The sequence below is a fragment of the Mesoplodon mirus genome (genome assembly GCF_964341445.2).
Source record: "Mesoplodon mirus genome assembly, chromosome: 11".
Taxonomy (NCBI): Eukaryota; Metazoa; Chordata; class Mammalia; order Artiodactyla; family Ziphiidae; genus Mesoplodon; species Mesoplodon mirus.
Window position 1 is genome coordinate 93,755,975 of NC_138987.1, and position 24,045 is coordinate 93,780,019.

General features: G+C 38.7%; 1 protein-coding gene across 1 annotated transcript in view; it reads left to right on the forward strand.

The window, feature by feature from the left end:
* LRP6 (LDL receptor related protein 6) overlaps window positions 1–24,045 on the forward strand; it is a 179,060-nt gene that overhangs the window by 65,939 nt on the left and 89,076 nt on the right. The window contains exon 3 of the mRNA XM_082636519.1: window positions 8,094–8,291. Within this exon, the coding sequence (XP_082492645.1) occupies window positions 8,094–8,291 (198 nt within the window). The remainder of the gene's footprint in view (window positions 1–8,093; window positions 8,292–24,045) is intronic.

The window sequence follows — 24,045 nt, forward strand, 5'->3', positions numbered from 1 at the left end:
AACACGAGGTGATGAAACTAGGAATTTAGGCTAGGCCTAAAGAAAGGCCCTTACTCTTTATATAAATGAATATTTCTGTTATATTATTCTACTACCATTGCCCATTTGCTTTAGTTGTCTCCTCATCCTTTCTCACTTGGAAAAATTGAAATAGATTCCTAACTAGTATCTGTGTTTTTCTTCATTTAAGTCTAGTAAGCTGCCAGTGTGATCTGTGTAAAATGTACAAGTTTGACCATGTCATCCCTCCTCCGCTAAATCATCCAACTTAGCAGTGGTTTCCCAAATACCTCTAGTGTCAAGTTTAAGCTCCTGAGTACAGGTGTATGGCTCTTTGTGAGATTTGATGCCTTTGTTCTCTAGCCTGATCTCAAACCTTTCATTTTATGATGTAATAATATTGGAATGCATGTAGTACGTTTTACACACAGTTTGTAATATTTTCTCCTGATTTCTTATAAACCAACCTGCTCCTCCTTCAAGGTGCAACTCAGGTGTCTTTACGTCTGGTTGGACTCACAGCCCCTCTTCTGTTCCTATCAGAGCAGTGAGGTCACGCTTACCTCTCTTGTATCTCTTATATTTGAACACTGTCTCTTCTGAAAACTCCTTGAATGCCAGAACCATACCTCAAGGGATGTTTGTCACTTGGTAGGTGCTCAGTGTTAGTCTAGCTGCATTGAAGTGAACTGCTGAAAATGAAATAATGGTTAATCCAAAAAAAAGCTTTTCCTACGGAGGAAAATTCGACAAACACCAAAACGTGCAACACCATACAAAGCCATAACTGTACAAACCAATCTTAATAATTAGTATATAAATTAACAGTTCTTTTGTGACGTTTAAAATTTTTTGTCACAACATTAAAAATTATTACTCTCTGCTGTAAATGTATAGGGAAATGGAGAAACATAAAACTAGTATTTATTTATATACTATACTTTGAAACATTAGAAATATTATTGAAAGTAGTTTGAGCAGAGTGTGCTGCCGTCTTCTCCTTGTATAGCTTACTATACGGAACAAACATCTTTTCTATGCCTTGGTGAATTGTTGTGTTCCTTTCTGTGTTTGGATCAAGCTTTCAGAATATTTAGGCTTTTTTGTTTTCAGTGTTGTGGATTACCTGAGGGAGTCCCTTCAGTGTGAAGTCTTTGCCGGCATCACTCTGGGGTGGCTTTATCCTTTTTGTCTCAACCACTTTTCCTCGTTTATGTTGATAAGTTGGCCTTGACTGAGTTCTCCTGGCTGCATATCTGTGTGGAGTCTTGAATGGCAGTGGTGTCAACGTTCCCATGGTCAGCTGTTTTTTCTATAACTCCATTTATGTTCAATTCAGATTTCATTTCCTGTGTTACTGCTTTTCATTTCTTTGCTGCACCTTCATCTTTCTTGGCCAATTTCCTTTCGATAATTCATTGTCATAAAATGTTACATGGGTTTATCAGTACAAGGAGGCAGCACAGCTATGCACTTTGCTGTCTGTGTGTGAGCTGAATAGCAGATGGGTGGAGGCCAGTCATAGACTTTGAAAGAAGGCTGTGCTTGATCACTGATCATCAAACACACCTGTCATTTACATAGTGATTTGTGGAGCTGGCAGTGAAATTTGTACTTTGTGTACTTGCAGTTCATATACCATGGTAAGTGAAATTTGACCATGTTGAGCGGGGACTGATGTTATTTAACTAAACTGTGGTAAGTGAAGTTCACACGTATTGGAACCATGCAGAGCCATGACTGCCTGTACAAAATTAAAAACAAGATAGTGGAAGGAGCCTGTACAAGGGATTCTAAAGTTTGCTTGTGCTTTATTTATGGTAAATGTGCTTCTGAGTTGCTACATGATATATGCATTTAACAATTAAAGATAGTTTGAGAAATTGTGTATTTTGGTAGAGATAGGGTTTAAATTTCAATTTTTTTTTGAAGAAAGCTTCTACATGATTTTGTCATTTTTAGGTGGTTCTTTGCCCATATGCATAAGACTACATCTCAACCAAGCACTTAATTTATGGGAATAATAGCTGATGGGGAAAAGATAAACACAGATACTCAGCTTATCTTCCCAACCCCTCTTTTTCCTACTCATTATAGAGATCCAAAACAGTGAAAGGACTCACAGTTAAAAGTGAAAAAATTTAGACCAGCACAAGCATCAAAAGCAATAATCAACAAGTGGGACTACATCATACTAAAATGTTTCTGCACAGCAAAGGAAACTGTCCCCCCAAAACAAAACAAAACAAAACAAAAACTTACAGAATGGGAGAAAATATTTGCAAACCATATATTAGATAAGGGTTAATATCCACAATATATAAAGAACTCATACAACTTTAAAAAAATCCAATTTAAAAAAATGGGCAGAGGACCTAAATAGATCTTTTCAAAAGAAATCATCTAAATGGCCACTAGCTACATGAAAAGGTGCTGCATATCACTAATCATCAGGGATGTGCAAAGCAAAACCACAATGAGATATCACCTCTCACCTGTTAGAATGGTTATCATCAAGAAGACAGGTAAGTGTTGGCGAGGGTGTGGAGGTAAGGGAATCCTTGTACGCTGTTGATGGGCATGTAAATTGGTTCAGTTACTATGGAAACCATTATGGAGGTCTTCAAAAAATTAAAAATAGAACTGCCATATGATCCAGCAGTTCCACTTTTGGATATACAGTTGAGCCTTGAACAACACACAGGGGTTAGGGATGCCGACCCTCTGTGCAGTTGAAAATCCACATGTAACTTATAGTTGGCCCTCTGTACACATGTGGTTGCTCTGTATCCGAGGATCCACAGCCAAGGATTCAGCCGACCATGGATTGTGTGGTACTGTAGTGTTTATTGTTGAAAAAAAATTCGCGTATATATGGACCTGTGCAGTTCCGATTTCTGTTGCTGGAAATGAAAACAGGAGTTTGAAGAGATACATGTAGTCCTATGTTCATTGCAACTTTATTCACAATAGCTAAGATACAGAAACAACCTAAGTGTTCTTCAGTGGTGAATGGATAAAGAAGTTGTAGTATATATATATATACAATGGAATATTAGCCATTGAGAAAGAAGGAAATTTGCCATTTGTGGCAACATAGGGTGGCCTTGAGGGCATTATGCTAAGTGAGGTAAGTCAATCAAAGAAAGACAAATATTGTATAATACCACTTAGATGTGGGCTCTAAAAAAGCCAGACCTATAAAAGCGGAGTAGAATAGTGGTTACCAGAAGCTGGGGGCTGGAGGAATTGGAGATGTGTTGTTTAAGGGTACAAACTTAGAACTAGTAGATACATAAGTCCTTGAGATCTATTGTACAACATAGTGATTATAGTAAACAATACTATATTATAAACTTCAAAGTTGCTAAGAGACTAGATCTTAATTGTTCCCACTGCACAAAAGAAATGATAATTATGTGATGTGGTAGGGGTGTTAGCTAATGCTATGGTGGTAATAATATTTCAATATATAAATCTGTATCAAACCAGTATGTTGTACATCTTAAACATACGTGATGTTATATGTCAATTATACTTCAATATGAAAAAAGAAAAAAAATTAGGCTAGGAAGACCTTGGACTTGGATTGTACAATAATAAAAGATCAAAAGGTGCATGGGTTGATTTAATATTTTGTCATTGACTGGTTGCTCTCTTTTTAAAACTCTTCTTGTGGTGAGAGATCTAAATTCTTATCATAAATTCATTCCAGCTTTCTTATTTTTAACGTTGTGAAAAATAAACCAGAGGTGAGCTGTTAGCTGGAACGTTGCTAAAATATTTACTGATAGAATGACCTGTAAACAGTTGGCACTCAGGCAACTGAGACATGACATTAGCATGTCAAACTACATAATGAAACGCTGCCACCAAATTCAGTCTGTGATCATTGGAAATCTCTAGTTAGTTTCTCTGCCAACTTATTCTTCAAATGTATTATTTCTTTTCTGCTGGCTGTTGTAGACAAGAGTTCTTTCATGTAATATAGCATTATTAAGAATGAGGTATTTGTATTCCTTAGCAAAAGGAATACTTTACCAAATCAGAAGATGGAAAATTTATCCTTCATTTACTTTTAAAAATCTTGTCCTAATCCAGAAATTGCATGAAACATAAATGTGTAAGTTAGAGGTAATAAACAGTAAACATTAAGCAAATAATTATATTGATAGTTGTAATGCTATGAATATAAGGTAGTCTGAGAGCTTTTGAGGGACGGTATAACCTAATTTGGGATTTAAGGGAAGGCCTTGTAGAGGAAACATGATTTAAGCGGAACTCTGAAAGAGGAAGATAATAGGTAGAGAGAAAGCCCTATACTGCCAGGGAGTGTGGTACCTGGCATATAATAAATGAGGTGAAGAGTGGCATTAATTGAAACTGGAGAGATGGGTAGGAGCCAGATAGTACAGAGTTAAAGATTATGTTAATGATTTTGCTCTTCATTCTAAAAGTGAGAAGCCACAAACAAGGGATTTATGACATAAACAGCAGTAGCTAAAGCATATATAGAGCTTCTACATGCTTTGCATATATTAACTGCTTTAATTCTTGCAGAAACCCTATGAAGTAGATCTGTTTTTGAATCCTCATGTTATAAGGAATATGAGAGACAGAGAGGTGAAGTAGCTCCCTCAAGATCATGTGTCTGGGAAGTGGCAGAACTGAGCTCTGAAATCTGTGGTCTAAATCACTGCTACACTATCTTATAATCCAACTTTACCACACTTAAAGGACTTGTAATTATAAATTATACAATTTATAATTGAACAGTTACAACAAAAGAACATTTCTCTGTTACGGTGATATCCGAAATACGACATTCATACCAGTAGGTGGTATGTGGTTGAACATCTTTTATTTTAATAGCTGTGTATTTATTTTGATTTGTATTAATATTTACCTCTTTTAAGGCATCACTTTTTGGCCAGAGACCTAGAAATCATCCTCAGTTCCTGCTCTTCCCTCACTCCTCAAGCCAAGTCCTGTCAGTTTTTCCTTCCCAAATAGCTGTTGGCTTTGCCCTCTGACAATTTCTTTTTTGAATGGAATCTTTAATCCATTTATATTTTAATGTTGTTATTTACTTGAGTGTAGTCATGTCTGTCATTTTGTTTTCCTTACGTCTTGTTTTTCTTGTTACTTTGCTTCAACTTAACTGCCTCCGTTTTTATTAAGCAGATGTTTTCTAGGGTATCATTTTAATTCCTTTGTTGAATTCTTAACTATAATTTCTTAGATATTTTCTTAGTATTTGTTGTAGGGATTATAATATCTATTTTAATCACAATGGACTTCAGATTAATGCTAATTTAATTCCAATAAAATATGGAAACTTTGCTCCAGTATTGATCTATGTTTTTCCTTGTCCGTTTTGCTTCTGTTGTCATATATTATGTTTCTGTATGTTATAAACATTAATACTGTGTCATAATAATCACTTTAAGCAGTCTTTTTTTTTTTTGGCTGCATTGGGTCTTCGTTGCTGGGCGCGGGCTTTCTCAAGTTGTGGTGAGCAGGGGCTACTCTTGGTTGCGGTGCACGGGTTTCTCATTGTGCTGGCTTCTCTTGTTGTGGAGCACGGGCTCTAGGCATGTGAGCTTCAGTAGTCGTGGCACACGGGCTCAGTAGGTGTGGCTCGCGGGCTGTAGAGCGCAGGCTCAGTAGTTAGTTGTGGCACACGGGCTTAGTTGCTCCGTGGCATGTGGGATCTTCCCGGACCAGGGCTAGAACCCATGTCCCCTGCATTGGCAGGTGGATTCTTAACCACTGCGCCACCAGGGAAGTTCCTTTTCTAGTCTTTAGTAAGGTTATTTTGTATATAAGACACTTTGGGAACTGGGAAGTCTTGCATTTTTTAAAGACGCTAAGGGAATAGCGGAAAAAATGTATAAGCCTTTTATATTAACCTGCATATTACCATTTCTGGTACTCTTGATTTCTTCTTGTGACTTTAGTTTGTGCTGTAACTTGCCTCAATTTTGCTTCCCTTTTCCTTTCTTAATGCTACTATTTCCATATATATAACACCTTTATATGTTACAAGCCCAATAAAACAAGTTTTTAATTACTTTTTTGTGCAGTTGTCTTTTTAATCCATTAAGAGAAGAAAAGGGAAAAATATATTTGTACTGTCTTTTATAATTACCTACATAATTATCTGTATGAGTACTGTTTGCTTCTTCATGTGGATTTGAGTTAACATCTAGGTCACTTCTTTTTTGCCTGAAGAATATCCTTGGTATCTCTTGTAAGGCAGATCTACATGCCACAGATTCTCTCACTTTGTTTATCTGGGAATGTCTTTATTTCACCTTCATTTTGGAAAGATAGTTTTGCTGTATGTAGGATTCTTGGTTGACATTTTAATTTCTTTTAGCACTTTTAGTGTGTCATCCTACTGCTTTCTGCCCTGCATTGTTCTGATAAGAAATCAGCTCTTAGTTATATTGTGGTTTCTTTGCAAGTGATGAGTTGATTTTCTTAGTGCTCTCGATTTCTTTGTCTTTCAACAGTTTAACTGATGTGTATGGTTGTGTATCTCTGGGTTTATCATACTTGGAGTTTATTAAACCTCATGGATGTATGGGCTAGTATTTTAAAAATCAAATTAGGGAAGTTTTTGGTCATGATTTATTTGAAATATCAGAACCAAAGTACAATGATCATATTTAGGAAATTAACATTAGTACATTTCTATTATAGAATTTGACATGCTGTCAAATTTTGCCGGGTTTCCCAATAACGTCTTTGTAGCATATTCCCCAACTGATCAGTACAGAATCATACACTTTATATAGTTACTGTCTCTCTTTGTTTATTTATTTTTCTTCATTTTTTTTGGCTGCGTTGGGTCTTAGTTGCAGCACGTGGGATCTTTTTGTGGAGGCATGCGGGATCTTTTTCATTACCGCGTGGTCTGCTGGAGCTTCTCTCTAGTTGCGGCTTGTGGGTATTCTCTTCTCTAGTGGCACATGGGCTCTGTAGTTTGTGGCATGTGGGCTTAGTTGCCCCGCAGCATGTGGGATCTTAGTTCCCCGACCAGGGATCGAACCCGCGTCACCTGCATTGGAAGGTGGATTCTTTACCACTGGACCACCAGGGAAGTCCATTACTGTGTCTCTTTATTTTCCTCCTACCTAGCTTAGTTCATCTGCCTTTCTTTGACTTTTATGACATTGATATTTTCAAAGGCAGTTGTTTTGTAGAATGTTGTTTAATTTGGTACTCTCTGTTTCCTTAATAATTTTATTCAGGTTATGCATTTTTGGGCAGAAATAGTATGTAAGAGAATATACATAAAAGAGATGGTATGGGGGCTTCCCTGGTGGTGCAGTGGTTAAGAATCTGCCTGCCAATGCAGGAGACATGGGTTCGAGCCCTGGTCCGGGAAGATGCCACATATCATGGAGCAACTAAGCCCATGCGCCACAACTACTGAGCCTGCACTCTAGAGCCCGCGAGCCACAACTACTGAGCCCGTGTGCCACAACTGCTGAAGCCCATGCACCTAGAGCCTGTGCTCCCAACAAGAGAACCCACCACAGTGAGAAGCCCATGCACCACAACAGAGTAGCCCCTGCTCACCACAACCAGAGAAAAGCCCGCGTGCAGCAATGAAGACCCAATGCAGCCAAAAATAAAATAAATAAATAAATTTATATATAAAAAAAGATGGAATGTTCTTCCCAGCATATCACATATATGATGCCAGTGTTGTTGATGATGATGATGTTAATTTAGATGATGTGGTTAAGGTGGTGTCCACCAAGTTTATTTTCTCAAAAGTTACCATTTTCCCCTTTGTCATTAATAAGTAATTTGTGGGGAGATACATTGAGACAGTGTAAGGTATCCTTTTTGCCAAAAAAACTTTGATCAGATGATTCTTGCGTCCTGATGATGCTTGTCTTGAATCAGTTATTACCATCATGGTGGCAAAAAGATAGATGATTAAAATTTCGATAACAGTTTCCAGGAGTTTCAGTTTTAGTGTTCCTGAGAGAGCTTTCTTTATCCAATAGCGATAATTATAAGATACTTGGTGGTTAACCTGCTTATGTCATGGGTTTATTTTTCATGATTTTTAGGTTCATGTACTGGACAGACTGGGGAGAAGTACCAAAGATAGAACGTGCTGGAATGGATGGTTCAAGTCGCTTCATTATAATAAACACTGAAATTTACTGGCCAAATGGACTGACTTTGGATTATGAGGAACGGAAGCTTTATTGGGCAGACGCAAAACTTAATTTCATCCACAGATCAAATCTGGATGGAACAAATCGGTAAGATTGCCTTATAAATTTATTTTTAAACTTTAAGTCAACCCTGTGATATCTTGATGTAGTGATCAAATTACAAAACCTAATTTTATTAAGAAGTGAGCATATTATTGGCTTAACTGTCAAAGGGGAAGAAGAATAGATTTTTAGTTTGCTTTTAAAAAAGGTAACAACATTTCTCATCTATCTTGGTGGCACTTAGAATTTATGGGTTGTATTTTCTCCTTCTTTACTCTGAGCTAATTTAGTTTTGCAGTGGTTCTCAACCAGGGATAGTGCTTCCATTCTCTTCCAGAGTGTTTGGAAATGTGTGGAGAATTTTGGTTAACACCGGGATTGGGAGTACTACTAGCATTTTAGTTCCTGGGGGGCCAGGGATGCTAAACATCCTGTAATGTGCTGGGCACCTAATGTGACAAAGAGTCATCCTGTTCAGACTTACCTACCTCCCAGGTGCTGTTTGTGGAAGCTCATTTGATAAATCTGTAGACCAGGACAGGGTTGGCCAATTTTTTCTGTGAAGGGCCAGATCGTAAATATTTTAGGCTTTGTGGGCCATATCTCTGTTGCAACTATTTACTTCTGCTGTTGTGGTGTGAAAGAAGCTATATATAATAGCTAAGGGAATGGGCAAGGTTGTGTTCCAGTAAAACTTTTTTTGAGCCAGTGGACTCTAGTTTGCTGACCCTAGACCAGGAGAAAACCTACTGCATGTATGCTATACCCCAGTATTCACAGAAGACAAAGTTATAGTACATAAACATGGAATTTCTATTCAGATCATGTTCAGATTTAAAAAAAAAAATTTTGTTGAAGTATAGTTGATTTACAATGTTGTGTATGTTCAGATTTTTAAAAAATATTTATTTATTTAGGCTGCATGTGGTCTTTCTCTAGTTGTGGCGAGCGGGCTTATCATTGTGGTGGCTTCTCTTGTTGCAGAGCACGGGCTCTAGGCACGTGGGCTTCAGTAGTTGTGGCATGCGGGCTCAGTAGTTGTGGCACACAGGCTTAGTTGCTCCATGGCATGTGGGATCTTCCCGGACCAGGGCTCAAACCCGTGTCCCTAGCATTGGCAGGCCGATTCTTAACCACTGTGCCACCAGGGAAGTCCTGTTCAGATTTTTAAAAACACTTTATATTCTTGTGTTTGGAAGATTATTTAGGTTTCTAGTGGTCTCATTCTAAGACCTCAATAGAAGCAGGGAGCCTTAGGTAGTTGAAGGAATTTTTCAAAGTGTACACATTTGTAACTTATCTGAACTGTGAGTCAGGAATCATTTATAAGTGTTGAAAACCAGGAAAGATTTAAAGAATATATTAAAGTGAACTTTTTAAAATCATGGAGTGAGAGAATTTTTTGCCTTGTTGCAAAAAAGAATGAAATGACTCACAACAGGATGGTTTAAAAATAATTAGAAATAAGAGTCAAAAAAGTGATAAGTATATGATGAATATAACAACATAATTGCTATGTTTGAACTTCAAATTTGTCTTTGAGAGGGATTCTAGGAAGTGAATATGGCCACTCTGTAGGTTTTTGACTCTGTCGGAATACCCACACAGAAACCAATGGAACAAGATAGCAAGTCTGAATACTTACCGTAAAGTTAACTTCAGGCATCCAGAAATGAAAGCAGGTAAGGGCAGACCACTAACAGCCACAAGACCTCCATAGTATTAGTGTCTGTGCAAGAGTAAGCTGAGAGAGTGAGTAAAGTATTTCACTGAACTTAAAAGCAGGGGACCTCCAAAATAGCCCCAGCTATTTACTAGACAGTGTAGTGGGCTATATTAAGAGCAGTAGCTGAAATGAGAGTGAGGGGTTGCCCACTCCAATATGAGGCAAGTGCAGTGTGTCCGTGGTAAAGACAGAAGAGGATAGAGCAGTCTGGCTCCAGAGAATTCTCAAAACAGACCTGCTAGAGTTCTCTACCAGGACGGCGTACTACAGAGTAGAGACAAAGTTGAATAGAATAGCATCAAAATTCGGCACAGTAGGGGCTTCCCTGGTGGCGCAGTGGTTGAGAGTCCGCCTGCCAATGCAGGGGATGCGGGTTCGTGCCCCGGTCCGGGAAGATCTCACATGCCGCAGAGCGGCTGGGCCCGTGAGCCACGACTGCTGAGCCTGCGCATCCAGTGCCTGTGCTCCGCAACGGGAGAGGCCACAGCAGTGAGAGGCCCGTGTATCGCAAAAAAAAAAAAAAAAAAAAAAAGAAAAAATCGGCACAGTAGGGAAAATTAAGGAATGAAAGGAGAAGGAAAGAGAAGGTTCAGATAAGGATGGGCAGAGGAAGAGCTGGGATATCTCAGAAAGGGAGCTACCATATTTTTTAACATGTGAAAACAGAAGAGTGAATTCTGTAAAGTTAGAAAAACTACGCTGAACATCACTGTGTTCTAAAAGTTCAGGAAAACTAACTTCACATAAATAGAAACATAAAAGTTTCAAGGTATAAAATCCCATTTAAGGTTACTATGAAAAATATCTTATATTTATAACAGTATTTTAAGCTAATAATAACTAAACTTTAAATGCGTACTTAGGGACTTCCCTGGCAGTCCAGTGGTGAAGACTCCACGCTTCCACTGCAGGGGGCTCGGGTTGAATCCCTGGTTGGGGAACTAAGATCCTTCATGCTGCGTGGTGTGGCTAAAAAGAAAAACCAGAAAACAAACAAACAAACAAAAAAACCCGTGTACTTAAACTCTACATTTTTTCTCTGCACATTTAGTGTTTGTGATGTCACAATGCATATCTTTATACCTTGTATATCCATTAACACATTATTATAGTTAGTTATTTTTACTACTTTCGCTTTTAAGTGATTTGCTCACCACCATTACAGCATTAGAATATTCTGAATTAACCCTATATCTATCTTTACCAGTGAGATTTATACTTTCATATGTTTTCCTGTTACTAATTAGCACTCTTGTTTCATCTTGAAGGAAGTACCTTTAACGTTTCTTTTAAGGCTGATACAGTGGTGATGAGCTCCTTCAGCTTTTGCTTGTATGGAAAACTCTTTATCTCTCTTTTCATTCTGAAGGACAGCTTTGCTGGGTAGAGTATTCTTGGTTGGCAGTTTTTTCTTTCAGCACTTTGACTGTATCATGTCACTCCCTTCTGGCCTGCAAGGTTTCTGCTGAAAAATCTACTGATAATCTTATGGGGGTTCCCTTGTGTGAGACAGCTTGTTTTTCTCTTGCTACTTTCAAGACTCTCTCCTTGTCTTTAACTTCTGACATTTTATTTATAATGTGTCTTGGTGTGGGTCCTTTTGGATTCATCTTTTTTGGAAGTTTCTGGGCTTCCTGGATCTGGATGTCTGTTTATTTCCCCAGGTTGGGGAAGTTTTCAGCCATTATTTTGGGATAAGCTTTCTTCTCCTTTCTCTCTATCCTCTCCTTCGGGGACCACTGTCATGCAAATAGTAGTCCACTTGATGGTGTCTCATGAGTCCCTTAAGCTATTTTCACTTTCTTTTATTGTTTTTTCTTTTTGCTTCTCTGACTGTATGAATTCTACTGCCCTGTCTTTGAGTATGCTGACCCTTTCTTCCGCTTGATTTAGTGTACTCTTGTACCCCTCTATTGAATTCTTTATTTCAGTTACTGCTTTCTTCGGCTCTCTGATTTCTGTTTGGTACTTTGTTCTCTTTTTATTTTTGTTGTTGTTGTTGAAATTCTCACTTTGTTCATGCATTGTTCTCCTGACGTCAGTGAGCACATTTATGATTGTTGTTTTGAACTCTTAATCACGGAAATTATGTATCTTTGTTTCATTATGAAGTCTGTTTCTGGAGGGTTTTTTTTGGTTGGTTTGTTTGAAACATACTCCCTTGTTTCTTCATTTTCCTTGACTCTCTGTGTTGGTTTCTGTGCATTAGATAAAACAGCCACCTCTCCCAGTCTTGACAGAGGAGTCTTGTGTAGGATATGAACCTTAGCATTCAGCTTGGCGTGAGCTCTTGGTTGTCTCTCAAACCTTTGTGATTGTCCAAGCTGCCTTCTTTGTTCTTCTTGCTCCCAGTAGTTGAGTGTGTGCCAGGATTTGTCAACTGTTCCATAGAGGAGGATTGCAGTCGGTACCTAGGTGAAGGCTGTTTGGAAGTCAGACCCCCAGGCAGCAGGGAATATACATGTAGTTTGAGCCCTTCTATGGAGAATCTTGGAGATAGGCTTTTTTTGCCCGCTCCTTCTGCTCTGGACCCAGCTTATAGCTGTGAAAGAGGTTCCTCCTGTACCCATTAAAAACTGCTTCATTGTTTGCCATAGTCCTGTGGGATTTGTCAGTGCAAGCCCTGTTGACTTTCAAAGCCAGGCAAGCCAGGGGCCCATTTCTTGAGTGGCATCCATGAAATCTGGGGTACCAGATGTGTGTACAAGCTGATTCTGTGTGGAAATACTGGAGATTTGGAGTGGGCTAGTGGGAGAAGGCAGAGGCGGTATCTGCTGGCTTCCCTGATCTCCTAGGAGGATTGCAGTTAGCCCCTGGATGTCTGCCAAGTTAGGAGCCTGAGCATTAGACAGCAGCTTTTAAAGTATGAAAATAGACCTCTTTTAGGGAAAGACTGGGAGATGAGCAATTCTGACTGCTCCCTCTGTGCTGAGCTCTGCTGGGCTCGACGTCTTATGTAAGATTACTATTAGGTAATCGAAAACAAAAACCTATCATAGATATACAAAAGATTAATAGAAAAATCATCAAATCACAAAGAGAGGAAGAGAAGAAGAGAAGAAGGGAACAATTGAAATACAAAACAGCCAGACAGCAACAAAATGGCAATAGGAAGCCTATACCTATCAATAATTACTTTATATGGAAATGGACTATATTCTGCAATGAAAACATGTAGAGTAGCTGAATGGATAAAACACAAGACTCACTGTATGTTGCCTGCAAGAGACTCACTTCAGCCTTAAGGAAACACACACTTTGAAAGTAAAGGGATAGAAAAATGTATTCCATATGGATGGAAACTGAAAGAAAGCAGGGAAGTTATACTTATATGAAACAAAATAGATTCTAAGCTGCAGACTGTAACAAGAGACAAAAAAAGGTCATTATATAATGATAATGGAGTCAGTCGAAGAAGATATAATTTTGTTTATACACCCAACATAGGAGCACCTCCATATGTGATGCAAATATTAACAGGCCTGGAGAGAGTAATAGACAACAATACAACAATAGTGGGGACTTCAGTACCCCACTTTCAGTAGTGGATAGATCACCCAGGCAAAAATCAGTAAGCAAATATTGGGCTTAAACTACATATTAGAGTAGTCCACTAGGTGGACTTAAGAGATGTTTAGAAACATTCCATCTAACAGCACCAGAATACACATTCTTCTAGAGCACACGTGGAACACTCTGGAGAATAGATTATATGTTAGGCCACAAAGAAACTCTTAATAAATTTAAGAAGGTTGAAATCATAACAGGTATCTTTTCTGACCACAGTGGTATGAAACTAGAAATCAGTTACAAGAAGAAAACTGGAAAATTATCACCTCATACCTGTTAGAGTGGCTTTTTTCAAAAAGACAAGAAATAACAAGTGTTGGTGAGGATGCAGAGAAAAGGGAACCCTTTTGCACTGTTGATGGGAATGTAAATTGGTGCAGCCACTGGGGAAAACAGTGTAGAAGTTCCTCAAAGAATTAAAAATAGAACTACCATATGATCCAGCCATTCCACTTCTAGGTATATTAAGAAAACAAAAACACTTAACTTGAAAAGATACATACACCCCTGTGTTCACTGCAACATTATTTACAATCACCAAGATAAGGAAACAACCCAAGTGTCCATTGATGGTTGGATGGCTAAAGAAGATGTAGTATATATGTACAATGGAATATTATTCAGCCATAAAAAAGAATGAAGTATTGCTATTTGTGACAACATGAATGTATCTTGAAGGCATCATGCTAAGTGAAATAAGTCAGACAGAGAAAGAAATACCATATGATCTCACTTACATGTTGAATCTAAACAACAAACGAACAAAAAACCAAGCTCATAGATACAGAGAACAGATTGGTGGTTGCCATAGGCAGGGTATGGGGGTTAGTGAAATGGTTGAAGGGAGTCAAAAAATACAAACTTCCAGTTATAAAATAAGTAAGTCCTGGGGATGTAATACACAGCATTGTGACTATAGTTAATAATACTGTTTTACATATTTGAAAGTTACTAAAAGAGTAAATCTCAAAGGTTCTCATCACAAGAAAAAAATTGTGTACTTTGTATGACAATGGACATTAACTAGACTTGTGATCATTATATGTCATATACCAGTATCAAATCATTATGTTGTAAACCTGAAGCTAATATTATGTTGTATGTCAGTTGTACCTCAATTAACAAGAGAAGAAAATTGGAAAATTCACAGATACATGGGGATTAAACAGGATTCTCCTGAACAACCTGTGGTTGAAGGAGAATGTCAGAAGGGAAATCAAAAATATCTGGAGACAAATAAAAATTGAGGGCCTCCCTGGTGGCGCAGTGGTTGAGAGTCCGCCTGCCGATGCAGGGGATACGGGTTCGTGCCCCGGTCTGGGAGGATCCCATATGCCGCGGAGCGGCTGGGCCCGTGAGCCATGGCCGCTGGGCCTGCGCATCCGGAGCCTGTGCTCCGCAACGGGGGAGGCCACAACAGTGAGAGGCCCGCATACCGCAAAAAAAAAAAAAAAAAAAAAAAAAAAAAATTGAAATACAACCTACCAAAACTTATGGGATGCAGGAAAAGGAAGTTCTAAGAGGGAGGTTCATAGTGCTAAATGCTTACATTTGAAATGAGAAAGATCTCAAACAACCTAACTTTATACCTCAAAGAACTTGATAAAGGAGGACAAACTAAGCCCAAAGTTGCCAGAAAGAAGTGAATAATATATCAGAGGGGAAATAGAGACTAAAAAGACAATAGAAAAGATCAGTGAAAGCAAGAGCTGTCTTTTTTGAAAAGACAAACAAAATAGACAAACCTTTAGCTAGACTTAATAAGAAATAGAGAAGACAGAAATAAAATCAGAAGGATGAGACATTCAACTGATACTACATAAAGAGAAAGGATCATAAGAGACTACTGTAAACAATTACATGCCATCAAATTGAACAGCCTAGAAGAAATGGATCATGACTGAATCATGAAGAAATAGAAAATCTGAGCAAACCAGTTACTTATAAGGAGATTAAATCAGTAATCAAAAACTTCCCAGGGCTTCCCTGGTGGCGCAGTGGTTGAGAGTCCGCCTGCCGATGTAGGGGATGTGGGTTCGTGCCCCGGTCTGGGAGGATCCTACATACCGTGGAGTGGCTGGGCTCATGAGCCATGGCTGCTGAGCCTGCACGTCCGGAGCCTGTGCTCCGCAACAGGAGAGGCCACAACAGCGAGAGGCCCACATACCACAAAAAAAAAAAAAACAACTTCCCAAAAAACAAAAGTTCAGAACCAGAAGGCTTCACTGGTGAATTCTACCAGACATTTGAAAAAGAATTAGTACCAGTCCTTCTCAAAGTCCCCCAAAAAATAGAAGAGGAGGGAACTCTTAACAAACTCATTTTAAGTGGCTAGCATTACCTTGATACCAAACCAAACAAGAAGCCTACAAGAAAAGAAAATTACAGGCAATATTCCTAATGAGTATAGACGCAAAGATCCTCAACAAAATACCAGCAAACTGAATTCAGCGGCACGTTAAAAGGATCATATACCATGATCAAGTGGAGTTTATTCCAGGGATACAAGGATGGTTCAATATATGCAAATCAATCAGTGTGATTCAGCACATTAACAAAATGAAGGGTAAAAGAGATGTGATGATTGTGTGATCATCTCAATAGGTGCAGAAAAAGCATGTGACAAAATTGAGCATCCATTCATGATTAACTCTCAACGAAGTAGGTATAGAGGGAACATACCTCAACACAGTGAAAGCTATATATGACAGACCCACAGCTAATATATTCAAAAGAGGAAAACTGAAAGTTTTTCCTCTAAGGTAAAAAAAAGACAAGGATGTCCACTCTTGCCACTTTTATTCAGCATAGTACTGGAGGTCCTAGCCAGAGCAGTTAGGCAAGGAAAAGAAGAAAAGGCATCTCAATAAAAAGGAAGAAGTAAAGCTGTATTTGCAGATGATCTGATGTTATATATAGAAAATTCTAGAAACCACCACAAAACTGTTAGAACTAAAAACAAATTCAGTAACATTGCAGGATACAAAATCAGCATACAACAGCAGGTATGTTCCTGTATGCTAATAATAAACTGTCAGCAAAATTAAGAAAATCTTATTTACTATATCATCAAAAAGAATAAAATACCTAATATTAAGTTTAACCAAGGAGGTAAAAGACCTGTACACTGAAAACTATGACACTGATGAAAGAAATTGAAGAAGACACAAATAAATTGAAAGATATTTTATACTCAGATTAGAAAAATTAATATGTTAAAACGTCTATACTACCCAAAGCCATCTACAGATGCAGTGCAGTCCATATCCAAGTTCCAGTGTCATTTTTCACAGAAGTAGGACAAACAATTCTAAAATTTGTGTGCAATTACAAAAGACCACAAAGAGCCAACGGAATCTTGAGAAAGAATAAAGCTGGAGGCATCATATTTTCTAACTTAAAACTGTATTACAAAGCTGTAGTAATCAAAATGGTATGGTATTGGCATAAAAACAGACACATAGATCAGTGCAACAGAATAGAGAGCCCAGAAACAAACCCATGCATAATTGGTTAATCAATTTATGACAGAGGAGCCAGAATATCCCGTGGGGAAAGGATAGTGTTTTCAATAAATGGTTTCGGAAAACAGGATATCCACATGCAAAAGGATGAAACTAGATCCCTATCTTATACCACACACAAAATCAACTCAAAGTGGCTTAAAAACTCCAGTATAAGACCTGAAACTAGTTTTTGTTTTCCTCTTTGATTTCTACAGTGATCTCTTGGTTATTTAGTAACGTACTGTTTAGCCTCCATGTGTTTCTGTTTTTTACGTTTTTTTCCCTGTAATTCATTTCTAATCTCATAGTGTTGTGGTCAGAAAAGATGCTTGATATGATTTCAATTTTCTTAAGTTTAATGAGGCTTGATTTGTGACCCAAGGTGTGATCTATCCTGGAGAATGTTCCATGCGCACTTGAGAAGAAAGTGTAATCTGCAGTTTTTGCATGGAATGTCCTATAAATATTAATTAAATCTATCTGGTCTGTTGTGTCATTTAAAGCTTCTGTTTCCTTATTTACTTTCATTTTGGATGATCTGTCCATTGGTGTAAGTGAAGTGTTAAAGTCCCCCACTATTATTGTGTTAGTGTCAATTTCCTCTTTTATAGATGTTAGCAGTTGCCTTATGTATTGAGGTGCTCCTATGTTGGGTGCATACATATTTATAATTGTTATATCTTCTTCTTGGATTGATCCCTTGATCATTATGTCGTGTCCTTCCTTGTCTCTTGTAACATTCTTTATTTTAAAGTCTATTTTATCTGATATGAGTATTGCTACTCCAGCTTTCTTTTGATTTCCATTTGCATGGAATATCTTTTGCCATCTCCTCACTTTCAGTCTGTATGTGTCCCTAGGTCTGAAGGGGGTCTCTTGTAGACAGCGTATATATGGGTCTTATTTTTGTATCCATTCAGTGAGCCTGTGTCTTTTGGTTGGAGCATTTAATACATTCACATTTCAGGTAATTATCAATATGTATGTTCCTGCGATCATTTTCTTAATTGTTTTGGGTTTGTTTTTGTAGGTCCTTTTCTTCTCTTGTGTTTCCCACTTAGAGAAGTTCCTTTAGCATTTGTTGTAGAGCTGGTTTGATGGTGCTGAATTCTCTTAGCTTTTGCTTGTCTGTAAAGCTTTTGATTTCTCCATCAAATCTGAATGAGATCCTTGCCAGGTAGAGTAATCTTGGTTGTAGTTTCTTGCATTTCATCACTTTAAGTATATCATGCCACTCCCTTCTGGCTTGTAGTGTTTCTGCTGAGAAATCAGCTGTTAACCTTATGGGAGTTCCCTTGTATGTTATTTGTCGTTTTTCCCTTGCTGCTTTCAGTAATTTTTCTTTGTCTTTAATTTTTACCAATTTGATTACTATGTGTCTCGGTGTGTTTCTCCTTGGGTTTATCCTGTATGGGACTCTCTGTGGTTCCTGGACTTGGGTGGCTATTTCCTTTCCCATGTTAGGGAAGTTTTCGACTATAATCTCTTCAAATATTTTCTCGGGTCCTTTCTCTCTCTCTTCTCCTTCTGGGACCCCTGTAATGCGAATGTTGTTGCGTTTAATGTTGTCCCAGAGGTCTCTTAGGCTGTCTTCATTTCTTTTCATTCTTTTTTCTTTATTCTGTTCTGCAGCAGTGAATTCAGCCATTCTGTCTTCCAGGTCACTTATCCGTTCTTCTGCCTCAGTTATTCTGCTATTGATTCCTTCTAGTGTAGTTTTCATTTCAGTTATTGTATTGTTCATCTCTGTTTGTTCTTTAATTCTTCTAGGCCTTTGTTAAACATTTCTTGCATCTTCTCAATCTCTGCCTCCATTCTTTTTCCAAGGTCCTGGATCATCTTCACTATCATTATTCTGAATTCTTTTTCTGGAAGGTTGCCTATCTCCACTTCATTTAGTTGTTTTTTTTGGGTTTTATCTTGTTCCTTCATCTGGTACCTAGCCCTCTGCCTTTTCATCTTGTTTATCTTTCTGTGAGTGTGGTTTTTGTTCCACAGGCTGCAGGATTGTAGTTCTTGCTTCTACTGTCTGCCCTCTGGTGGATGAGGCTATCTAAGAGGCTTGTGCTAGTTTTCTGATGGGAGGGACTGGTGGTGGGTAGAGCTGACTGTTGCTTTGCTGGGCAGAGCTCAGTAAAACTGTAATCTGCTTGACTGCTGATGGGTGGGGCTGGGTTCCCTCCCTGTTGGTTGTTTAGCCTGAGGCAGCCCAACACTGGAGCCTACCCGGGCTTTTGGTGGGGCTAATGGCAGCCTCTGGGAGGGCTCACGCCAAGAAGTACTTCCCAGAACTTCTGCTGCCAGTGTCCTTGTCCCCGCCTCTTCAGGAGACCCTCCAAGGCTAGCCAGGTAGGTCTGGTTCAGTCTCCCCTGGAGTCACTTCTCCTTCCTCTGGGTCCCGAAGCACACACTACTTTGTGTGTGCCCTCCAAGAGTGGGGTCTCTGTTTCCCCCAGTCCTGTTCAAATCCCACTAGGCTTCAAAGTCTGATTCTCTAGGAATTCCTCCTCCCGTTGCCGGACCCCCAGGTTGGGAAGCCTGACGTGGGGCTCAGAACCTTCACTCCAGTGGGTGGACTTCTGTGCTGTAAGTGTTCTCCAGTCTGTGAGTCACCCACCCAGCAGTTATGGGATTTGATTTTACTGTGATTGTGCCCCTCCTACCGTTTCATTGTGGCTTATCCTTTGTCTTTTGATGTGGGGTATCTTTTTTGCTTAGTTCTAGTGTCTTCCTGTCGATTGTCCAGCAGCTCGTTGTGATTCTGGTGTTCTCACAAGAGGGAGTGAAAGCATGTCCTTCTACTCCGCCATCTTGGTTCCTAGTCCCCAGTTCATTACTTGGAATGTTGGTAATAAAGAGAAGCAATTTATCTTCTCTTTCGTATATGAATCTACCAGTAGCTAACAAAGTAGTAGATATGAGAAAGTTATTCCAGCTAATAAATGAAAGAAATAATATAATTAGAATATCAGCATTTTATAACTTCCAGTGAACTATTAGATCTAGGCATTGAACATCAGTGGCTGCTAACATCACAAGGAAAAGAACAGACACTGCCACCTGAAGGAAGGAAAGAGCATCCTCTTTCATTTTGCCAAAACGGTCAATTCATCAGGAATCTGATGAAACTTGGAATTTGCAGGAAATTTGTGGGAGAAATAAAGGACAGAGAAACATCTTGAACTGCACCATGAGTATGCATCAGCAGATTCAGCCATACAGGTCACACATCCCAGGTCCTTGAACAGATAAACTGCAAAGAATGGTGAGGGAACCTGTAGATTAAAACAGGCTTAGAAAAGAAACTTAGGGTTACTAAAGGCAAAGGGCGGGAGTAAGGATAAATTAGGAGTTTGGGATTAAAACATACATATTACTTTATATAAAATAGATAACCAGCAATGACCTACTGTATAGCGTAGGGAACTATACTCAATATTTTGTAATAACCTATGATAGGAAAGAATCTTAAGATATATATAAAACTGAATCACTTTGCTGTACACCCGAAACTAACACAGCATTGTAAATCAACTGTATTTATATTTCATTTTAAAAAGAGACTGAAAAGACAGTGTGAGTGGAGGGATGAATAGGCACAGAGGATTTACATTTAAAACGGTGAAAATACTTTGTATGAAACTATAATGATTCGTACATTACTCCAGACCCACAGAATGTACACCACCAAGAGTGATCTTTAAGGGTAAACTGTGGACTTTGGGTATGATGACTTTGCACTTGATTTCAAGGCTTCCCATAAAGCCAGAGTAGTTAAAACAGTGAGATACTAAATCTGAGCATAGATAGGTATCAGTGGGACAAAATAGGGTTCAGAAACTAGTGTACTAGTGTATATATGGTTAGTTGACTTTAACATAAGTATCAAGGATGTAAATATGCTCTTTTAACCTGCCTTGACAGGCACTGAAGTAAAATAATAAACTTTAAAAACGGGGAGGAATATAAAAGCCCTTTCTGTGAAAAAATTTAAATTCCTAATTAGTAGAGTCAGGTTTTCAAGTTAAGCTTATTAAAGTTATTATTAAGCTTATTAAAGAACGCTTTGGTTTGTCAGTGTTCCTGTTCAGCAGCAACTGGAAATGTGAGGAGTGGTTGGAGGCAAGTGTAGAGAGATGGCTAGGAGCCAGATCCGGCTGGGTCTAGTATTGTAAGATGCGGCATTTGAATTTTAGCCTGAAGTTATTGAGAGTCATTGGAAATTTTCAAGTGGCAAATTGATGCGGATGGATTTGTCTTTGAAATACCTTTGGTAGTTGTGTAGAAAATGGTTTGAAGACTAATTATTTCACTTCCATAAGTCTTGTAATTAATCGTCATTGTCCTCCAGTAAAGTACAGACTCTTCACTATAACTTACATGATCTAATTTATTTACCTCGTTTTAGACAAGTATTCTCACCACTTCCTCCCTTGCCTACTATGCCCCAATCCTAACAAACCACTTGCAGCTCCCTGATGGTGTCTATGATGACTCCTGGGTTTCTGCTTTTAATGGCTGGTTTGATGGAAGTGCCATTCAGTGAGACAGAAGATTCAGGAAAGGAGGATATATTCTTTTTCCTTTCTTTACTTCTTTCTTTTTTTGATGTAGAAAGAGAATGAGATTGAATTCAGCTTTGGACATGTTTGCGTTTGCATTTGAGTTGCTTACGGAAAACTATGGTGATAAAGTTTGGGGAGCTTTGGATATATGAGCCTGCAGCTCAGCAGAGTGGTCTCAGAGGGTGATTTAGATTCATAGCCATTATCAAGTTAATGGTTATTAAAGCCATGGACTATAAACATAGGGGAATTTTACATCAGTGCTAGAGACTTAGGCAAAGATAACAACCACATACCGGAAACCTTGAAGAATTTCTTCAAGACTGAAGGATGTCCCAGTCTGACTGAGCTGTTGAATGATCAACCATCCTTGTTTGCCTGGTTCCAGGAACCCCTCAGACCCAGGCAAATCAACATGGTTGGTCACCTACTGAGTTTGTGAAGAATCTGCTTCCCAAAGAAGCAAATGGAAGAGATTTACCCACATAAACAATCATAACCACAACTCTAGAGAAGGAGGGCTGAAGGTGAGGGTCGAGAGGGAGGAGGTAGGATAAGGTGGAAGGTAGGCCTCATCTGGATTCTGTTAGCACCTCTGGGAAATACACCAGGCCCTAGAGGACACGTACCTATGACAACCATACTGGACATGATTGAGCATCTTAGGCAAACATCAGAGGTGTAGTTAAAGCTGGCTCTGAATGAGCACAGTGGTGCCAGAGAATAAGCAGGGTCACGGTATCAGCAGGCTTCTTGGTGCTACCAGACACACGCAAAGGAAACAGGAGTCTGCTGCTGTGACTGCTAGCGTCAGAGCCCACCGCCCTGTCCTCTGCACAGTATAATGTGAGTTCCAAATTAAAGTGAAGTCGTGATAAATCAGAAGTGTATTTGCCTTCTCCCTTCTTGAGCCGAAAGCTTGCACCAAGAATGTTCAGGCTGCAACAGAATTAACCTCAACCTCCAATAATGTACAGTCTTCCCTCTGAAAGCCCTCCCTCCCTGTTAGAAAAAAACAACAGGGCACATGAGAAGATACTGCAGTTCAAATGAATGATCCATGGTAAAGAATCAGAACAATGTCTTCCTGTAATTTCCTGTAAAATGTAGGATCAAAAATTATAGAAGTTCAAGAAGACACAGCATGTATGAAGACAGAGTAAATAGTATGAAAGAATGCATGCAAGACTGATGAAGACAGAATGATAATAAAGAGCATGATTGTTCAATTTAAAAGTTTAAGCAAAAAAAAAAAGTTTGAGCAGCATCAACCAGATAAATGACTGAAAAAAAAAATAAGTGAAATGGAAGGTAACCTTGAGAATTCTCCCACAAATTGTAGTAGGGATGAAAACAATGGAATAAAAAGATCTGAGACATGGAGGTTGATCTAAGAGTTGTTCTGTTACTGCAACAGGAAGACATTATTATTAGATATGCAAGGAGTCAAAATATGCCATTTATATCACTCTTTCTGAAAAAGTTACTTGCTATACTTCAGAAGACTGATAGAGATGAAGTACAATGTAGAGCTCAAGAGTGAGGATATCGTATAATTAAATATTTGTGAAGAATGAAACCAGTTAAACATGGAGTTAAATCTAGTAATTACTGTTAAAGTACTTTTAAAACTTAATGTAACCGTGAGATATTTTGATCTCTCAAATAAAAATGATAAAATGAAAGCATGTAATAGAGATCTAAAATTCCAGGTTTCATCAATTAAAAAATGAGACATGGTAGGCACTTCCCTGGTGGCGCAGTGGTTAAGAATCCGCCTGCCAGTGCAGGGGACACAGGTTCAAACCCTGATCTGGGAAGATCCCACATGCCGCGGAGCAACTAAGCCTGTGCGCCACAGCTACTGAGCCTGCACTCTAGAGCCCAAGAGCCACAACTACTGAAGCCCGTGTGCCTAGAGCCCATGCTCTGCAAGAAGGGAAGCCACCGCAGTGAGAAGCACGCGCACCGCAATGAAGAGTAGCCCTGCTCGCTGCAACTAGAGAAAGCCTGCATGCAGCAACAAAGACCCAATGCGCCAAAAAATAAATAAATAAATAAATTTATTTTTTTAAAAAGAGAGATGGTAGTGGGATGGTTAGATGAGGAAGAAGAGCATGTTGACTTCTTACCTTGCACATGGGAGTGTCAGATGCTGTCTTACTCTTGAAGTGTATTGTCTAAAGTAGGATCACATATGATTTTAAAACATAAAGATAATAAAATTGAATAAAACAGTTTGTATAGCTTCCAAATCCCTAGAGGCATTTTAAAAAGTGTATAAATCCAGTCTAGTAGGAAAAGTCCATGAAAAAATGGAGAGGTGGAGTATAAGGAAGAATAAAAAATGGAAGTTATAAGAAAAGAGTAAGGTCAAACAGCCATGCTGTTAAATATAAATGGAAGAAACAATCTGAATGTTGAACAATATT